This window comes from Bombina bombina, chromosome 5 (genome assembly GCF_027579735.1).
Source record: "Bombina bombina isolate aBomBom1 chromosome 5, aBomBom1.pri, whole genome shotgun sequence".
Taxonomy (NCBI): Eukaryota; Metazoa; Chordata; class Amphibia; order Anura; family Bombinatoridae; genus Bombina; species Bombina bombina.
Window position 1 is genome coordinate 520,863,095 of NC_069503.1, and position 15,724 is coordinate 520,878,818.

General features: G+C 39.3%; 1 protein-coding gene across 1 annotated transcript in view; it reads left to right on the top strand.

Annotated features, from left to right (window-relative positions):
• KBTBD2 (kelch repeat and BTB domain containing 2) overlaps window positions 1–15,724 on the top strand; it is a 69,313-nt gene that overhangs the window by 27,294 nt on the left and 26,295 nt on the right. The window contains exon 2 of the mRNA XM_053714438.1: window positions 6,208–6,718. Within this exon, the coding sequence (XP_053570413.1) occupies window positions 6,549–6,718 (170 nt within the window). The 5' untranslated portion in view covers window positions 6,208–6,548. The remainder of the gene's footprint in view (window positions 1–6,207; window positions 6,719–15,724) is intronic.

Sequence of the window (15,724 nt, forward strand, 5' to 3'; positions counted from 1 at the left end):
CATGCAGCACCCCAGGGTCCAACTATTACTCCTACGGGAGAGATTTGTTGGCCGTCATATTTTGCGGATCAACTGCAAATGGCGGTATCGAAAGTGATCTATGCCTTACCACGTTCTGCTAAGCGCAAGCGTAGGGTGTATCATGGTGGCCCAGCCCAAGAGTTGTCTACGCTTATGGAAATATCAGAGGAGTTAAATGATGACGAGGCCCACTCCGACTCTTCAGAGGAGGCTCCTTCTGGGTCAGAGTCCATGTCGTCTAATCCACCGGCTGCAGAGGGGCCTGACTTTAGGTTTCGGATGGAGAATTTGCGCTTTTTGCTGAAGCAAGTGCTTGCTACTCTGGAGGTTCCGGAACCAAAGCTTCCCGAGCAACTTTCGATTCCTAAGCTTGTTAAGGTATATGAGGACAAGGTGGTTCCTCAGACCTTCCCGGTTCCTGTTAAGATGACTAATATTATTAAGAATGAATGGGAGCGATTAGGTTCTTCCATTTCCCCTTCTTTCTTTAAGAAACTGTTCCCGTTCCAGACTCTCAGCTTGAGCTGTGGGGGACTGTCCCTAAGGTGGATGGTGCTATCTCTACGCTTGCGAAGCGGACGACTATTCCTCTCGAGGATAGTTCGTCGTTTAAAGAGCCCATGGATAAAAAGTTGGAAAACATGTAAAAGAAAATGTTTCAGCACATGGAGTTTGTTTTTCAACTGGCAACAGCTGTAGCCTCGGTTGCCGTAGCTGTAACATAGTGGTGTGAATCCCTGTGTAATATGGTCGAGAGGGAGACTTCCATCGACGAGATGCAGGATAAGATTAAGACGTTGAAGGTCGCAAATTCTTTCATTTGTGACGCCAATATGCAAATTATTTGCCTGAACGTAAAGGTTTTAGGATTCTACATTTTAGTTTGCAGGGCTCTGTAGCTAAAGTATTGGTCTGCGGACATGACCTCTAAGTGGGTGCTGTTGTCCCTGCCTTTTCTGTTCAGTCCAGGATTGGATTCGATCATATCCACGGTTACGGGAGGCAAGGGAGCCTTCCTGCCGCAGGATAAGAAGGCTAAACCTAAAGGATCTACTTTTTGTCCCTTTCGTGCGGACAAGGCCTAGCGCCAGCAGCCTGCCGCGAAAGCGGATCTGTCCAAGGGAACTTGGAAGCCTGCTCAGTCTTGGAACAAGTCCAAGCAGAACAAGAAGCCCGCAGAGACTAAATCGTCATGAAGGGGCAGCCCCAACAGGGCAGATTGTCTGTTCTCCGAAGCCTGGTTGCAGGACGTTCAGGACCCTTGGGTTCTGGAGGTTGTCGCCCAGAGTTACAGGATAGGATTCAGGACCAATCCGCCCAGGGGCAAATTCCTCTTGTCAAACCTGTCTTCAAGATCGAGGCATTTCTAGAATGTGTGAGATCTCTCCTCTCTAGGTGTTATCGTACCAGTACCCTGAGTAGTAAGGGGTCTGGGGTACTATTCAAATCTTTTTGTGGTTCTAAAGGAGGAGGGCACGTTCCGCCCGATTCTGGACCTAAAGTGTTTAAACAAGTTTCTGGCTGTTCCATCGTTCAAAATGGAAACAATCAGATCTATTCTGCCCCTAGTTCAAGAGGGGGACAGTTTGTGACGACAATAGACTTGAAGGATTCTTACCTTCATGTGCCAATTCACAGGGACCACTTCAGGCTCTGGACCAACACTTCCAGTTTGTGGCCGTTCCCTTCGACCTGGCGACGGCCCCAAGAGTCTTCACAAAGGTTCTGGGGGCGCTTCTTGCAGTGGCCAGATCCAGGGGCATTGCTGTGGCGCCCTATTTGGACGACATCCTAGTCCAGGCGCCGTGGCTCAGCCTCGCAGAGGATTATTCGAGGGCTCTTCTTTTCTTTCTCCAATCTCACGGTTGGAAGATCAACTCAAGAAAGAGTTCCCTGGTTTCCAGAAAAAGGGTGGAGTTCTTGGGCACCATAATAGTCTAAAATATTTCTCATAGATCAATGACACAGGAAGATTGCGTCCACCTGTCTTGCCCTTCAGTCCTCCTCAAGCCCGTTGGTGGCTCATTGTATGGAGATGATCGGGCCCATGGTCTCCAGCATAGATGTCATCCCTTTCTCCAGGTTCCATCTCAGACCTCTTCTGGAACTATCCCCATACTTCTCCCCTCTAAGGGATCAGGAGTGAGATCTTCAGACTATGCTTCTATCCAATCAAAAATTCTATCAATAGTAACATTTTGTTAAAACATATTTTTTATTTAAATTGTTATTAAAAGTTATATTATTAATGCACGCAGCCTACACAGCATCCTTTTTTCAAGTCTTTTTCCAAAATTGTATAATACTCTTCCTGCTTAGATGGAATTTCTCATTCTAAACAGTTTTTTTTTTTTTTTATATTTAAGGAATATATTGTTCAGCTATCTGAGGTGTTGGCAGCCATGCTGCTTTCAAGTACATGTAAACTGCTTCATTCTGAGGCTAATTGCTGCAGTCTCCTTTTTCTTATAAGTCTAAGAAGTCACTAGAAGTTTTCAGGACTCCAATGCATCCAATGATTCTGGTCTAGAGCTGCAACAACTAATAGTCATAATCGATAATAATCGATTATGAAAATAGTTGTCAACGAATCTCATAATCGATTAGTTGATTTGCAATTAGTTGGTCTGTGCACAACACCAGCTGCATCACTCTAATGAGCTCCTGCACATGGTATTGTGTTTTATGATTATGTCCTTAGCCTAAAGGGCATCTACAGACGTCTAAGTTTCACTTTTTCAGGACAGTATACGTTTACAACTACCCCTGGCTTATGTGCAACCCAGATATAATAGTCATCATTTGGATTGTTTATATTAAATCAGGTGATTTGGAACTTTTGCTTTTCATGATATAGTGCCAAGCTTGTTGTTTACACCTTGCCCCTAGATTGATGGGAGTTATTTAAATTGATGTGCCCTATTATCTGTTTGCACAATTATTAGCAGAATGCTTGCTATTGCTTATTATATGTACTGTATAAATAAATGTGTAAGGCTTTGTCCTGTTACTGATATACAGTCCTTAGCGCTTTTGATTTTGTTTTTTGTTTTTTTTATATTTTTAATAAATTGTGATATGTACCAGATTCAACCTTTATAAGTATATATCCGTTATTTTTAGAGCTGACTAGATATTTCCCCTAACCTTATAATTGGTTATTTACCATTGCATATAGATATTCAAGATATTTTTATGTTAGAATGAAGTCAAGGGTTACTTTATTGAGAGGCCCCTTGCCAAGGTAGAAAACACTTAGCATTGGTGAAGAGCTAAATTGGCAAAACCCTACTTATACACCTCAACAGCCTTTTCTCTGCTGCAGGAAATATAGCTGCAAACAGAGAACCAGATTTAGCCAGAAGCATGTGGACATGTTGAGATTTTTGCATTTCAATGCAAAATTTCTGAAAGAGTGAATAACAGAATGTTATTAACCGTGATAGTCTAACTCTTTCTAGTTCTACCTCTTTTCAAACAGTTTGTGGTTTGGTTTTGTTTAATTATAAAACTGTGCTCTGCTGCTTAAAAATTGAAGAAACAGTTGTGTTAATGTAAAGTTTTAGTCTAAAGTTTATATTTGTAACACTCATTATGTGGATTTTATTTAAAACATAGAAAACTATTATTGATTCTCTTTTTATCCGATTAATCGATTATGAAAATAATCGTTAGTTTCAGCCCTATCTGATCTTTCTTCAGTAGGGGAATCCTTTCTGAGGATCAAGATTCTGAACAGGACTCCTCTCCAGTACTAATACTAAGAAGTCTCATCAGTACGGTGTGGGCCTTAAAAATTTTTTTTTTTAGAAACACAAATTTTTTCTTGAGAAATGTTTGTTGCTGTGTAGTGGTCTTTATGTGAAACAGAGACTCCAACATTACAAAACAGGGCCTAAAAAAAAATCCCAAACATTTTGCGTGATTTCTCTCCATGCCGGTGAGGTTTTGAATATCATGCCCTTAGAGAAAGCTCTTGTTTCTGCTATTTCTTCAGCTAGAAGAGTATCTGAACTTTCAGCTTTCTTGCAAAGCTCCTTATCTTTAATCAAGATAAGGCAGTTCTCAGAACTCATTATAGGTTACCAAAAGTGGTTTCTTCTCATAACATTAATCAGGAGATTGATGTTACTTCCTTATGTCCTGCTCCTAAGAATTCTAAGGACCTCCTTTCACATAATGTGGATGTAGTCAGGGCTTTGACTTGGAGATGATAAACTTTCAAATAGTATACAGATTTGTGTTAAATATTAAGATAAGCATGGGGTCTCAATGCTACTGCTTACCGTTTCTTTAAGTGGTTTTGTATTTCCATTAAAGGGACAGTCTACTCCAGAATTGTTATAGTTTAAAAAGATCATCCCTTTTTATTACCCATTTCCCAGTTTTGCATAATCAGCACTGTTACATTAATACAGTTTTTTCCTCTGTAATTATCTCTATCTAAGCCTCTGCAGACTGCCCCTTATATCAAATCTTTTGACAGACATGCATTTTTGCCAATCATTGCTGACTCCTAGGTAACTTCACAGGAGTGAGCACAATGTTATCTGTGATAAACCTGAACTAGCACTGTCTACCTTTAGGAAACTGTCAAAATGCACTGAAATTAGAGACTGCCTTCAAGGGCTTAGAAATTATCATATGATTTTACCTAGGTTTATCTTTCAACAAAGAATACCAAGAAAACAAAGCAAATTTGATGATAAAAGTAAATTGGAAAGTTGTTTAACATTTCATGCCCTGCCTGAATGATGAAAGTTTAATCTTGACTAGACTGTCCCTTTTAAGGATTTGTCAAGCAGTTCAATATTTTGCATTTAATAAATTTAGAGGGGAAAAAGTGAATCATATTTTTCATTTTTTTTTTTTTTAAATGTATATTACACCTAAACATAATCGTTACTTTTGCTTTGAATCCTAATTATATATATATATATATATATATATATATATATATATATATATATATATATATATATATATATATATATATATATATATATATATATATATATATATATATATATATATATATATATATATATATATATATTCTCAGTAGGCACAACACAACTAAAATTTTCTTCACCTCTATCTTATTTTTGTTCTATAGTTAGAATTCCCCCCCCCTTAAAGAAGGAGATACGTAGTATGAAATAAAATGCTAAATGATGTCCTGGAAAGAATAAAAAAATTAAAAAGGGACAACAAAATCTTTTGTTGACGTTAATATAATATATAATTTTCAGACCATCATATTCTAATTCATCTTACGAGTTGCCATTTTTAGTTGCATGAGTGCAGCTTATATATTTTCTTTTTTAAGGGAAATTTGAGCTGGCCAATCGGACAATACCATTGGAAAGAATCAGTTTGCTCTGTTGAGACAAAATCCCAAGACTGCTTGTTTTCACAGCAGAGTTTGTGCTACTGCTGGTCACTGTTGGGTTTCAGCAGTTCTGTAAATTGTAAAAAATGTATCACATTTATATTAAACTTGATATTATTAATGCATCAGCCCCTTTTCATTTTTTGTCTTGTAATAAAAAAAAAACCTGTTTTTTCTTGGAGTTGCAATTGTTTTATATTGAGCGATAGATCTATAGAGAGATAGATATGAGAGAGAAATTAAAATGTATATGTACTTGGTGAGCACAATGATATATTATCAATTTGACAACTCACTATAGGTTATGTTTTTTTTTTTTTTTTTAATTTATTTAGTTTTATTACTTTTTATTGATGTTTCGACCAATGAACAAAAAAAGTCAAGATAAACCATGCATAATCCACATATACATCAACTAAAACCCATCTTAGCATAAAGGAGATTAGTAGATGGTATAGGACATACAATTGAAACCTCAGTTTTTTTAATTGGACATATCGCTGGAAAGCCAACATTGTCCACACCTTAGCTGCTTATACTAGAAAAGATTAGTTTACTGATGTAAAATATAATCGGGTGTAGATCCATATACAAAATAGATATTCAGAGCTTTGACATTTAAAGTCCTGTCAATTCTAATATGGGTTATGTATTTTATTTGAAATTTAGCTGTGTTGACCAGCACAATTTTTTTAAGGCCTGTAAAAGGAAATGCTAAACCAGAAATACTAGAAATATGCAGTTTCACAGCTGATTGCTGTTCTAATGTGTTTTTTCTTCTTTTTTTTTTGCAGGCTCTAATACCTTTACAGTTATGTTTTCATCACGCCAGCGTCAAGCAGCCGTTGCTGTCTAGTCTATCTCTTCTTAAACTGGCACTGGATATTTTAGATCTAAAGCTGCACAAGGATCTGAAAATCATGACTTCTAAGGCACGTTATTGCCACAGTGTTTTAAGGCAATATTACTGATAGTGATACTGTCACCTGGATAAGCTGCTACCTGCATTTTGTTTTCCTCCGGTTTTTTTTTTTTCTCCTACAAAGAACTCACTGTTTGAAGTGGGGGGAAAAAACTCTGCACAATATACCTTGGTTTACTTTTGGACAACAGGAAATATTAATGGAATGCAACCATGTCCACCCAGGACGAACGGCTGATCAATACTGAATATGCAGTCTCCTTACTGGAGCAACTTAAAATGTTCTATGAACAGCAATTACTGACCGACATAGTATTAATTGTTGAGGGCACTGAATTTCCGTGTCACAAAATGGTTCTAGCAACATGCAGCTCTTATTTCAGGTAAGTAAAAAAAAATTGTGTATTTGCATTTAATGCAATGATTATGTGCAGTAAAACAAATTTGCAATAACCTTTCATTATTAATTTGCCAATTTTTTTGTTTGTCAAAATAAAGCTTTCATGATTCAGATTGAACATGCAATTTTGGGAGACTTTCCAATTTACTTCCATTGTAAAATTCAGCTGTCTTTTTAAATGCACACTTTGAGGCACTTGCAAGAGTTCACAGTGTACATGAATATGAATCATTGATTGGCTGTTGGCTGTCAGATGATACAGTGGGCCGGCTAATTGAATTAACGTTTGAAATTTGTTAGGGAAAAAATCTGCAAATTTTAAAAATTTAGATTAATGCTATTGCATTGTCTTTGTATTATGCACTTGTTGATTATGCAATTCTATTGTATTTAATGGTCATTTTAACTGAGCATTGTGGGTTTCCAATTCTGATGACTAGGATTGCACACTTCACTAGCCTAACCATACTACACATCTTAGAAGGGGTTATCAGATCACAAACCACAAAACAATGGGGTTTTGCTAACTTATTGACAGTGGCTAGCTGTGTACTCTCCAAAGAAGGCAAGAGGTTGATGGGGGTTTGGTGTTTTATAAAAACAATTGCAGCAAACAAGTTTTTTGTTTAGAAAACTAACACGGGGCTTATGTTATTTTATATTTTGCTATGCATTGAATACCTCAGTTACTTTTGTCCATTTTAAATAAAGTAGTGCTGTTGCAACTGATATTTGTGCTTTACTGGTGGGATTTGCAGAGACCCATTAGCAACATGCACACTTTACATTATTGTTCAAGAAGCTAGGTACTGTACTCATATCTCTGATTTGTGATATGTATGTTATTCTATAGCAAGACTACAGACAACATTTCATGTAATTACAAGGTGTTGAGTTTCTGTTAAAAGGACAGGAAAGTCAGAATTAAAATGTCATCCATGATTTCTCTTGTTAAGTGTGTTCAGTCCACGGGTCATCCATTACTTATGGGATATATTCTCCTTCCCAACAGGAAGTTGCAAGAGGATCGCCCAAGCAGAGCTGCTATATAGCTCCTCCCCTCACATGTCATATCCAGTCATTCTCTTGCAACTCTCAACAAAGAAGGAGGTCGCGAGAGGAGTTGGAGTTTTTACTTAATTATTCTAAAATCAAAAGTTTGTTATTTTAAAATGACACCGGAGTGTGCCGTTTTTTTGCCGTTTGATCTTAGCAGACGTAACTAAGATCCGCTGGCTGTTCTCGACATTCTGAGGAGTAGGGTAACTTCAGGAAGAGGGGAATAGCATGCGGGGTCCCCCGCAAATGAGGTATGTGCAGTACATTATTTTCTGGGAATGGAATTGACTAAGAAAATACTGCTGTTACCCATATGATGTAAGTACAGCCTTAAATGCAGTAGTAGCGACTGGTATCAGGCTGATAAATGTATGCGCAGTTGAGTTATTTTCTAGGGACTAGAATTTGACTGAGAAAATACTGTTAATACTGAAATAATGTTAAAGCCTTATCTGCAGTGGAAGCGACTGGTAGCAGGCTTAGTGATAACTTTGCATGACATTCAAAATGTTGTTTTTAAAACGTTTACTGGCATGTTATTCGTTTTGTGAGGTACTTTGGTGATAAATCTTTTTGGGCATGATTTTTTTCCACATGGCTAACGTATTTTCTGCATAGAAACCGTTATATCAGGTCTCCCACTGTTGTAATATGAGTGGGAGGGACCTTGTTTTAGCGCCTTGTTGCGCAGTTAAAATTCTAGCACAGTCTTCCTGTTTCTTCCTCCTTGATCCAGGACGTCTCTAGAGAGCTCAGGGGTCTTCAAAATTCGTTTTTGAGGGAGGTAATCAGTCACAGCATATCTGTGACCGTGTGTTTGACTGTGATAAAAGCGTTAAATCTTAATTTGATATCCGTTTTTGGGGTATTGAGGGGTTAATCATCCTTTTGCTAATGGGTGCAATCCTCTGCTAATTAATATTTTTCTCGTTAAGAATTGTTGACTATAACTGAATTAGTTTTCCTTGTTATTCAACTGTATTTTTAAAAGCGCTGCAGCGTTTTTTATATTGCTTGTAAACTTATTGAAAGTGATTTCCAAGCTTGCTAGCTTCATTGCTAGTCTGTTTAAACATGTCTGATACAGAGGAATCTGCTTGTTCATTATGTTCAAAAGCCGATGTGGAGCCCAATAGAAATGTGTACCAATTGTATTGATATTACTTTGAATAAAAGTCAATCTGTACCGATAAAGAAATTATCACCAGACAACGAGGGGGAAGTTATGCCGTCTAACTCTCCTCACGTGTCAGTACCTGCGTCTCCCGCTCGGGAGGTGCGTAAGATTGAGGCGCCAAGTACATCAAGGCCCTTACAAATCACTTTACATGATATGGCTAATGTTATGAAAGAAGTATTATACAATATGCCTGAATTAAGAGGCAAGCGCAATAGCTCTGGGTTAAGGACAGAGCGCGCTGATGACACGAGAGCCATGTCTGATACTGCGTCACAATTTGCTGAGCATGAGGACGGTGAGCTTCATTCTGTCGGTGACGGTTCTGATCCGGGGAGACCGGATTCAGAAATTTTAAATTTAAGCTTGAGAACCTCCGCGTGTTACTAGGGGAGGTGTTAGCGGCTCTGAATGATTGCGACACGGTGGCAATCCCAGAGAAATTATGTAGGTTGGATAGATACTATGCGGTACCGGTGTGTACTGACGTTTTTCCTATACCAAAAAGGCTTACAGAAATTATTAGTAAGGAGTGGGATAGACCCGGTGTGCCCTTTTCCCCTCCTCCGATATTTAGAAAAATGTTCCCTATAGACGCCACCACACGAGACTTATGGCAGACGGTCCCTAAGGTGGAGGGAGCAGTTTCTACTTTAGCCAAGCGTACCACTATCCCGGTGGAGGATAGCTGTGCTTTCTCAGATCCAATGGATAAAAAATTAGAGGGTTACCTTAAGAAAATGTTTGTTCAACAAGGTTTTATATTGCAGCCTCTTGCATGCATTGCGCCTGTCACGGCTGCAGCGGCATTCTGGTTTGAGTCTCTGGAAGAGGCGATTCGCACAGCACCATTGGATGAGACTTTGAGCAAAGTTAGAACACTTAAACTGGCTAATGCGTTTGTTTCGGATGCCGTAGTGCATTTAACCAAACTTACGGCTAAAAATTCCGGATTCGCCATACAGGCGCGCAGGGCGCTATGGCTTAAATCCTGGTCAGCAGATGTAACTTCTAAGTCTAAACTACTTAACATTCCTTTGAAAGGGCAGACCTTGTTCGGCCCCGGCTTGAAGGAAATTATTGCTGACATTACGGGAGGTAAGGGCCACACTCTTCCTCAGGACAGGGCCAAATCAAAGGCCAAACAGTCTAATTTTCGTGCCTTTCGTAACTTCAAGGCAGGAGCAGCATCAACTTCCTCCGCTCCAAAACAGGAAGGAACTACTGCTCGTTACAGACAGGGTTGGAAAGGCAACCAGTCATGGAACAAGGGCAAGCAGGCCAGAAAGCCTACTTCCGCCCCTAAGACAGCATGAAGACAGGTCCCCCTCTCTGGAGACGGATCTAGTGGGGGCAGACTTTCTCTCTTCGCCCAGGCCTGGGCAAGAGATGTACAGGATCCCTGGACGTTGGAGATTATATCTCAGGGATACCTTCTGGTTTTCAAGACTTCTCCTCCACAAGGGAGGTTTCATCTGTCTAGGTTATCAACAAACCTAGTAAAGAAAGAGGCATTTCTACAATGTGTACAAGACCTCTTAGTGATGGGAGTGATCCACCCAGTTCCGCGAACGGAACGAGGACAAGGGTTTTACTCAAATCTATTTGTGGTTCCCAAAAAAGAGGGAACCTTCAGACCAATCTTAGACTTAAAAATCTTAAACAAATTCCTAAGGGTTCCATCGTTCAAGATGGAAACCATTCGGACCATCCTGCCCATGATCCAAGAGGGTCAATATATGACCACAGTGGACTTAAAGGATGCCTACCTTCACATACCGATTCACAAAGATCATTATCGGTACCTACGATTTGCCTTTCTAGACAGGCATTACCAGTTTGTAGCTCTTCCCTTCGGGTTAGCTGCGGCCCCGAGAATTTTTACAAAGGTTCTGGGCTCACTTCTGGCGGTACTAAGACCACGAGGCATAGCGGTGGCTCCGTACCTAGACGACATTCTGATTCAAGCGTCAAGTTTTCAAAATGCAAAGTCTCATACAGAGATAGTTCTAGCATTTCTGAGGTCGCATGGGTGGAAAGTGAACGTGGAAAAGAGTTCTCTGTTACCGCTCACAAGGGTTCCTTTTCTAGGGACTCTTATAGATTCTGTAGAGATGAAGATTTACCTGACGGAGTCCAGGTTATCAAAGATTCTCAATGCTTGCCGTGCCCTTTACTCCATTCCAAGCCCATCAGTAGCTCAGTGTATGGAAGTAATCGGCTTGATGGTCGCGGCAATGGACATAGTGCCATTTGCGCGCCTGCAACTCAGACCGCTGCAACTATGCATGCTAAGTCAGTGGAACGGGGATTACTCAGATCTGTCCCCTTTGCTAAATCTGGACCAGGAGACCAGAGATTCTCTTCTCTGGTGGTTGTCACGGGTTCATCTGTCCGAAGGAATGACCTTTCGCAGACCAGATTGGACGATTGTAACAACAGATGCCAGCCTTCTAGGCTGGGGAGCAGTCTGGAACTCCCTGAAGGCTCAGGGATCGTGGACTCAGGAGGAGAAACTCCTACCAATCAACATTCTAGAATTAAGAGCAATATTCAATGCTCTTCTAGCTTGGCCTCAGTTAGCAACACTGAGGTTCCTCAGGTTTTAGTCGGACAACATCACGACTGTGGCTTACATCAATCATCAAGGGGGAACCAGGCGTTCCCTAGCGATGTTGGAAGTCTCGAAGATAATTCGCTGGGCAGAGTCACACTCTTGCCACCTGTCAGCAATCTACATCCCAGGTGTGGAGAACTGGGAAGCGGATTTTCTAAGTCGCCAGACTTTTCATCAGGGGGAGTGGCAACTACACCCGGAGGTATTTGCTCAACTGATTCGTCGTTGGGGCAAACCGGATCTGGATCTTATGGCATCTCGCCAGAACGCCAAGCTTCCTCGTTACGGATCCAGGTCCAGGGACCCAGGAGCGGTGCTGGTAGATGCACTTGCAGCCCCTTGGGTTTTCAACATAGCTTATGTGTTTCCACCTTTTCCGTTGCTACCTCGACTGCTTGCCAGGATCAAACAGGAGAGAGCATTGGTGATTCTGATAGCGCCTGCGTGGCCACGCAGGACCTGGTATGCAGACCTAGTGGACATGTCGTCCTGTCCACCATGGTCTCTACCTCTGAGGCAGGACCTTCTAATTCAGGGTCCTTTCAACCATCCAAACCTAATTTCTCTGAGGCTGACTGCTTGGAGATTGAACGCTTGATTCTATCAAAGCGTGGGTTTTCGGATTCGGTTATTGATACATTGATACAGGCTCGGAAACCTGTTACCAGAAAAATTTACCATAAGATATGGCGTAAATATTATTTATATTGGTGTGAATCCAAGAGTTACTCATGGAGTAAGGTTAGGATTCCTAGGATATTGGCTTTTCTACAAGAGGGTTTAGAAAAGGGCTTATCCGCTAGTTCACTAAAGGGACAGATTTCTGCTCTGTCTATTCTTTTACACAAGCGTCTGGCAGGGAATCCAGACGTCCAGGCTTTTTGTCAGGCTTTGGCTAGGATTAAGCCTGTGTTTAAGGCTGTTACTCCTCCGTGGAGCTTAAACTTGGTTCTTAAAGTTCTTCAGGGTGTTCCGTTTGAACCCCTTCATTCCATTGATATTAAGCTTTTATCTTGGAAAGTTCTGTTTTTGATGGCTATTTCCTCGGCTCGAAGAGTCTCTGAGTTATCTGCCTTACATTGTGATTCTCCTTATCTGATCTTTCATTCAGACAAGGTAGTCCTGCGTACTAAACCTGGGTTTTTGCCTAAGGTTGTTTCTAACAGGAATATCAATCAAGAGATTGTTGTTCCATCATTGTGTCCTAATCCTTCTTCAAAGAAGGAACGTCTTTTGCATAATCTAGACGTGGTCCGTGCGTTAAGTTCTGCTTACAGGCAACTAAAGATTTTCGACAAACTTCTTCCCTGTTTGTCGTTTACTCTGGACAGAGGAGAGGTCAAAAGGCTTCTGCTACCTCTCTCTCTTTTTGGCTTCGTAGCATAATACGTTTAGCCTATGAGACTGCTGGACAGCAGCCTCCTGAAAGAATTACAGCTCATTCTACTAGAGCTGTGGCTTCCACTTGGGCCTTTAAAAATGAGGCCTCTGTTGAACAGATTTGCAAGGCTGCAACTTGGTCTTCACTTCATACTTTTTTCCAAATTTTACAAATTTGACACTTTTGCTTCTTTGGAGGCTGTTTTTGGGAGAAATGTTCTACAGGCAGTGGTTCCTTCTGTTTAATGTTCCTGCCTTGTCCCTCCCTTCATCCGTGTACTTTAGCTTTGGTATTGGTATCCCATAAGTAATGGATGATCCGTGGACTGAACACACTTAACAAGAGAAAACATTTATGCTTACCTGATAAATTTTTTTCTCTTGTAGTGTGTTCAGTCCACAGCCCGCCCTGTCTTTTTGAGGCAGGTTCTAAAATCTAAATTATAACTCAAGTCACCACTGCACCCTATAGTTTCTCCTTTCTCGTCTTGTTTCGGTCGAATGACTGGATATGACATGTGAGGAGAGGAGCTATATAGCAGCTCTGCTTGGGTGATCCTCTTGCAACTTCCTGTTGGGAAGGAGAATATATCCCATAAGTAATGGATGACCCGTGGACTGAACACACTACAAGAGAAATAAATTTATCAGGTAAGCATAAATTATGTTTTTGATAGAGCATGCAGTTTTAAGCAGCTTCCAAAAATGAGCTTTGTTCTCTTGGTATCCGTTGTTGAGGTAGGCTTACAGGAGCTCAGGAGTGTGCTCAACGCTTTATCACTCCATTGCAGCATTGTTTATAAAATCTATGAACATGCACCCTCCTGAGCTCCTATGAGTCTAACTAGGGTTTACTCTTCAACAAAGAATACCAAGAGAAAAGTAATTTGATAATAGAAATAAACTGTAAAGTTATTTCAAATTGCATTGATCTATCTGAATCATGAGTTTAATTTTGACTTTATTGTACTTTGGGTCATTTATCAATAGAAGTAAAAGCAATTAATATAGAAATCAACTTGAAGAATTAATTGAATGTTTTTTGTTTTTGTTTTGCTTTAATAACCCAAAATACCCCCCCATGTTACCTTAATTATAATAATGTTTTGATGTTTATTACCAATTAGCTTTGTTATAAACTTTTGCTGTGGGCAGAACTACTTAAAGGACTAGTAAACTTTTTGTTTTGGTTAACCTTTTTTAACTACCCATTATTAGAAGTTCATTATCTGGCAATCAAATAGATATAAATATTATGCCATAAACAATTATAAACTTTTAAATATTCAACTTTTCCTGTTCTGAAGATCCTAAGCCATCCTTCATAAATGTTATGCTGCAGCATAGCACTGCTTAATTTCAAAACAGCCAATTGCTGCACAATAACAAAGTAATAATTTCTATAATTTCTTTATGCTTTCTCATTCCTGATCGCATGTGCACTTCTATTTTTCTTCTACTCATGCACATTATCAGCTTTCCTATGATGGTAGAAAGCCCCAGTCACATGACTATCATTTTCAGTAAACACTGAGCGCTGCTTTGTACTAATAAGTCTGTTCCTAATAAAATACTGGATAATAATGCACAACCACATGTGACATACTATAATATTTGTACAGTGTATTACTTTGAGCATCTAATAACAGTCAAAACAGTATAATGCAGGCTCTTTAGTTATCATATGATCTTCATTGAGCATCACCGGAGTGCCGACAGTTATGTCACTATATAGTTCTGTGCATTCTCCCATGCTCATACACAGACAAAGCACCCAGGTAGCCCTCTGTGATATAACATGAGTATCACGGAGCGCTTGGAAATAATTTTAATATTCACTTGTAATTTATTTAAAGATGCAGGAAAATGTTTTTAAACGTGTATTTGAGTTTTAATATAAATTAAAAAAACTTTGCAACATTGCAATAAACATTTTTGAGTTTACTGTTCCTTTAAATTTATTTTGTAAATGATGATAGTCTCCATTTAAATACTGGTGATATGCCAAGAAATACAAGAGATAATGAATGCTAACCATAGTGTGACCGCTGTATTTTATACACAGCAAGTTTTACTTGCAAGAGCTTTAAATATAGTGATGTATAATGATATCTGTATATTGCAGAAATGCTTCTGTTGACATTTTAAAAATATTTAAAAAGTTAGAGATCCACTGCACTATTATTAAAGGATATTAAAGGGAAAAAAGTTAAGCAACTATTTAATTTACTCCTATTATCAATTTTTCTTCTCTTGGTATCTTTATTTGAAAAAGCAGGAATGTAAGCTTATGAGCTGGCCCATCTGAATTATGAAAGAAAAAATTTGGGTTCAATATACTTTTTTTTTTTTTTTTTTTTTTTTTTTAAATGTAAGATTTCTTCATATAAGGTAAGGATTTCCTTCCTGGTCTCTCAGATTCTGTAATCTCTACTCTTCTGCAAGCTAGGAAACTGGTTACACATAAGATTTACCATAACATTTTGAAAAGTTTTTTTCTTTGGTGTTCTTTGAAAGGTTTCTCTTTGAAATCCATTAAGAATTCCATGAATTTTTCAGGTTCTCCCGGATGGTCTGGAGAAAGGTTTATGGGCTAGCTCTTTAAATGGTCAAATTTTAGCCTCGTCTGTTTCGTTACATAAAAAGTTGGCTAAGTTGCCTGATGTTCAAACTTTTGTTTAAGCCTTGGTGAGAATTCACCCTGTTATTACGTCTTTTTATCCATCATGGAATCCTTATCTGGTTTTATCTGGTTT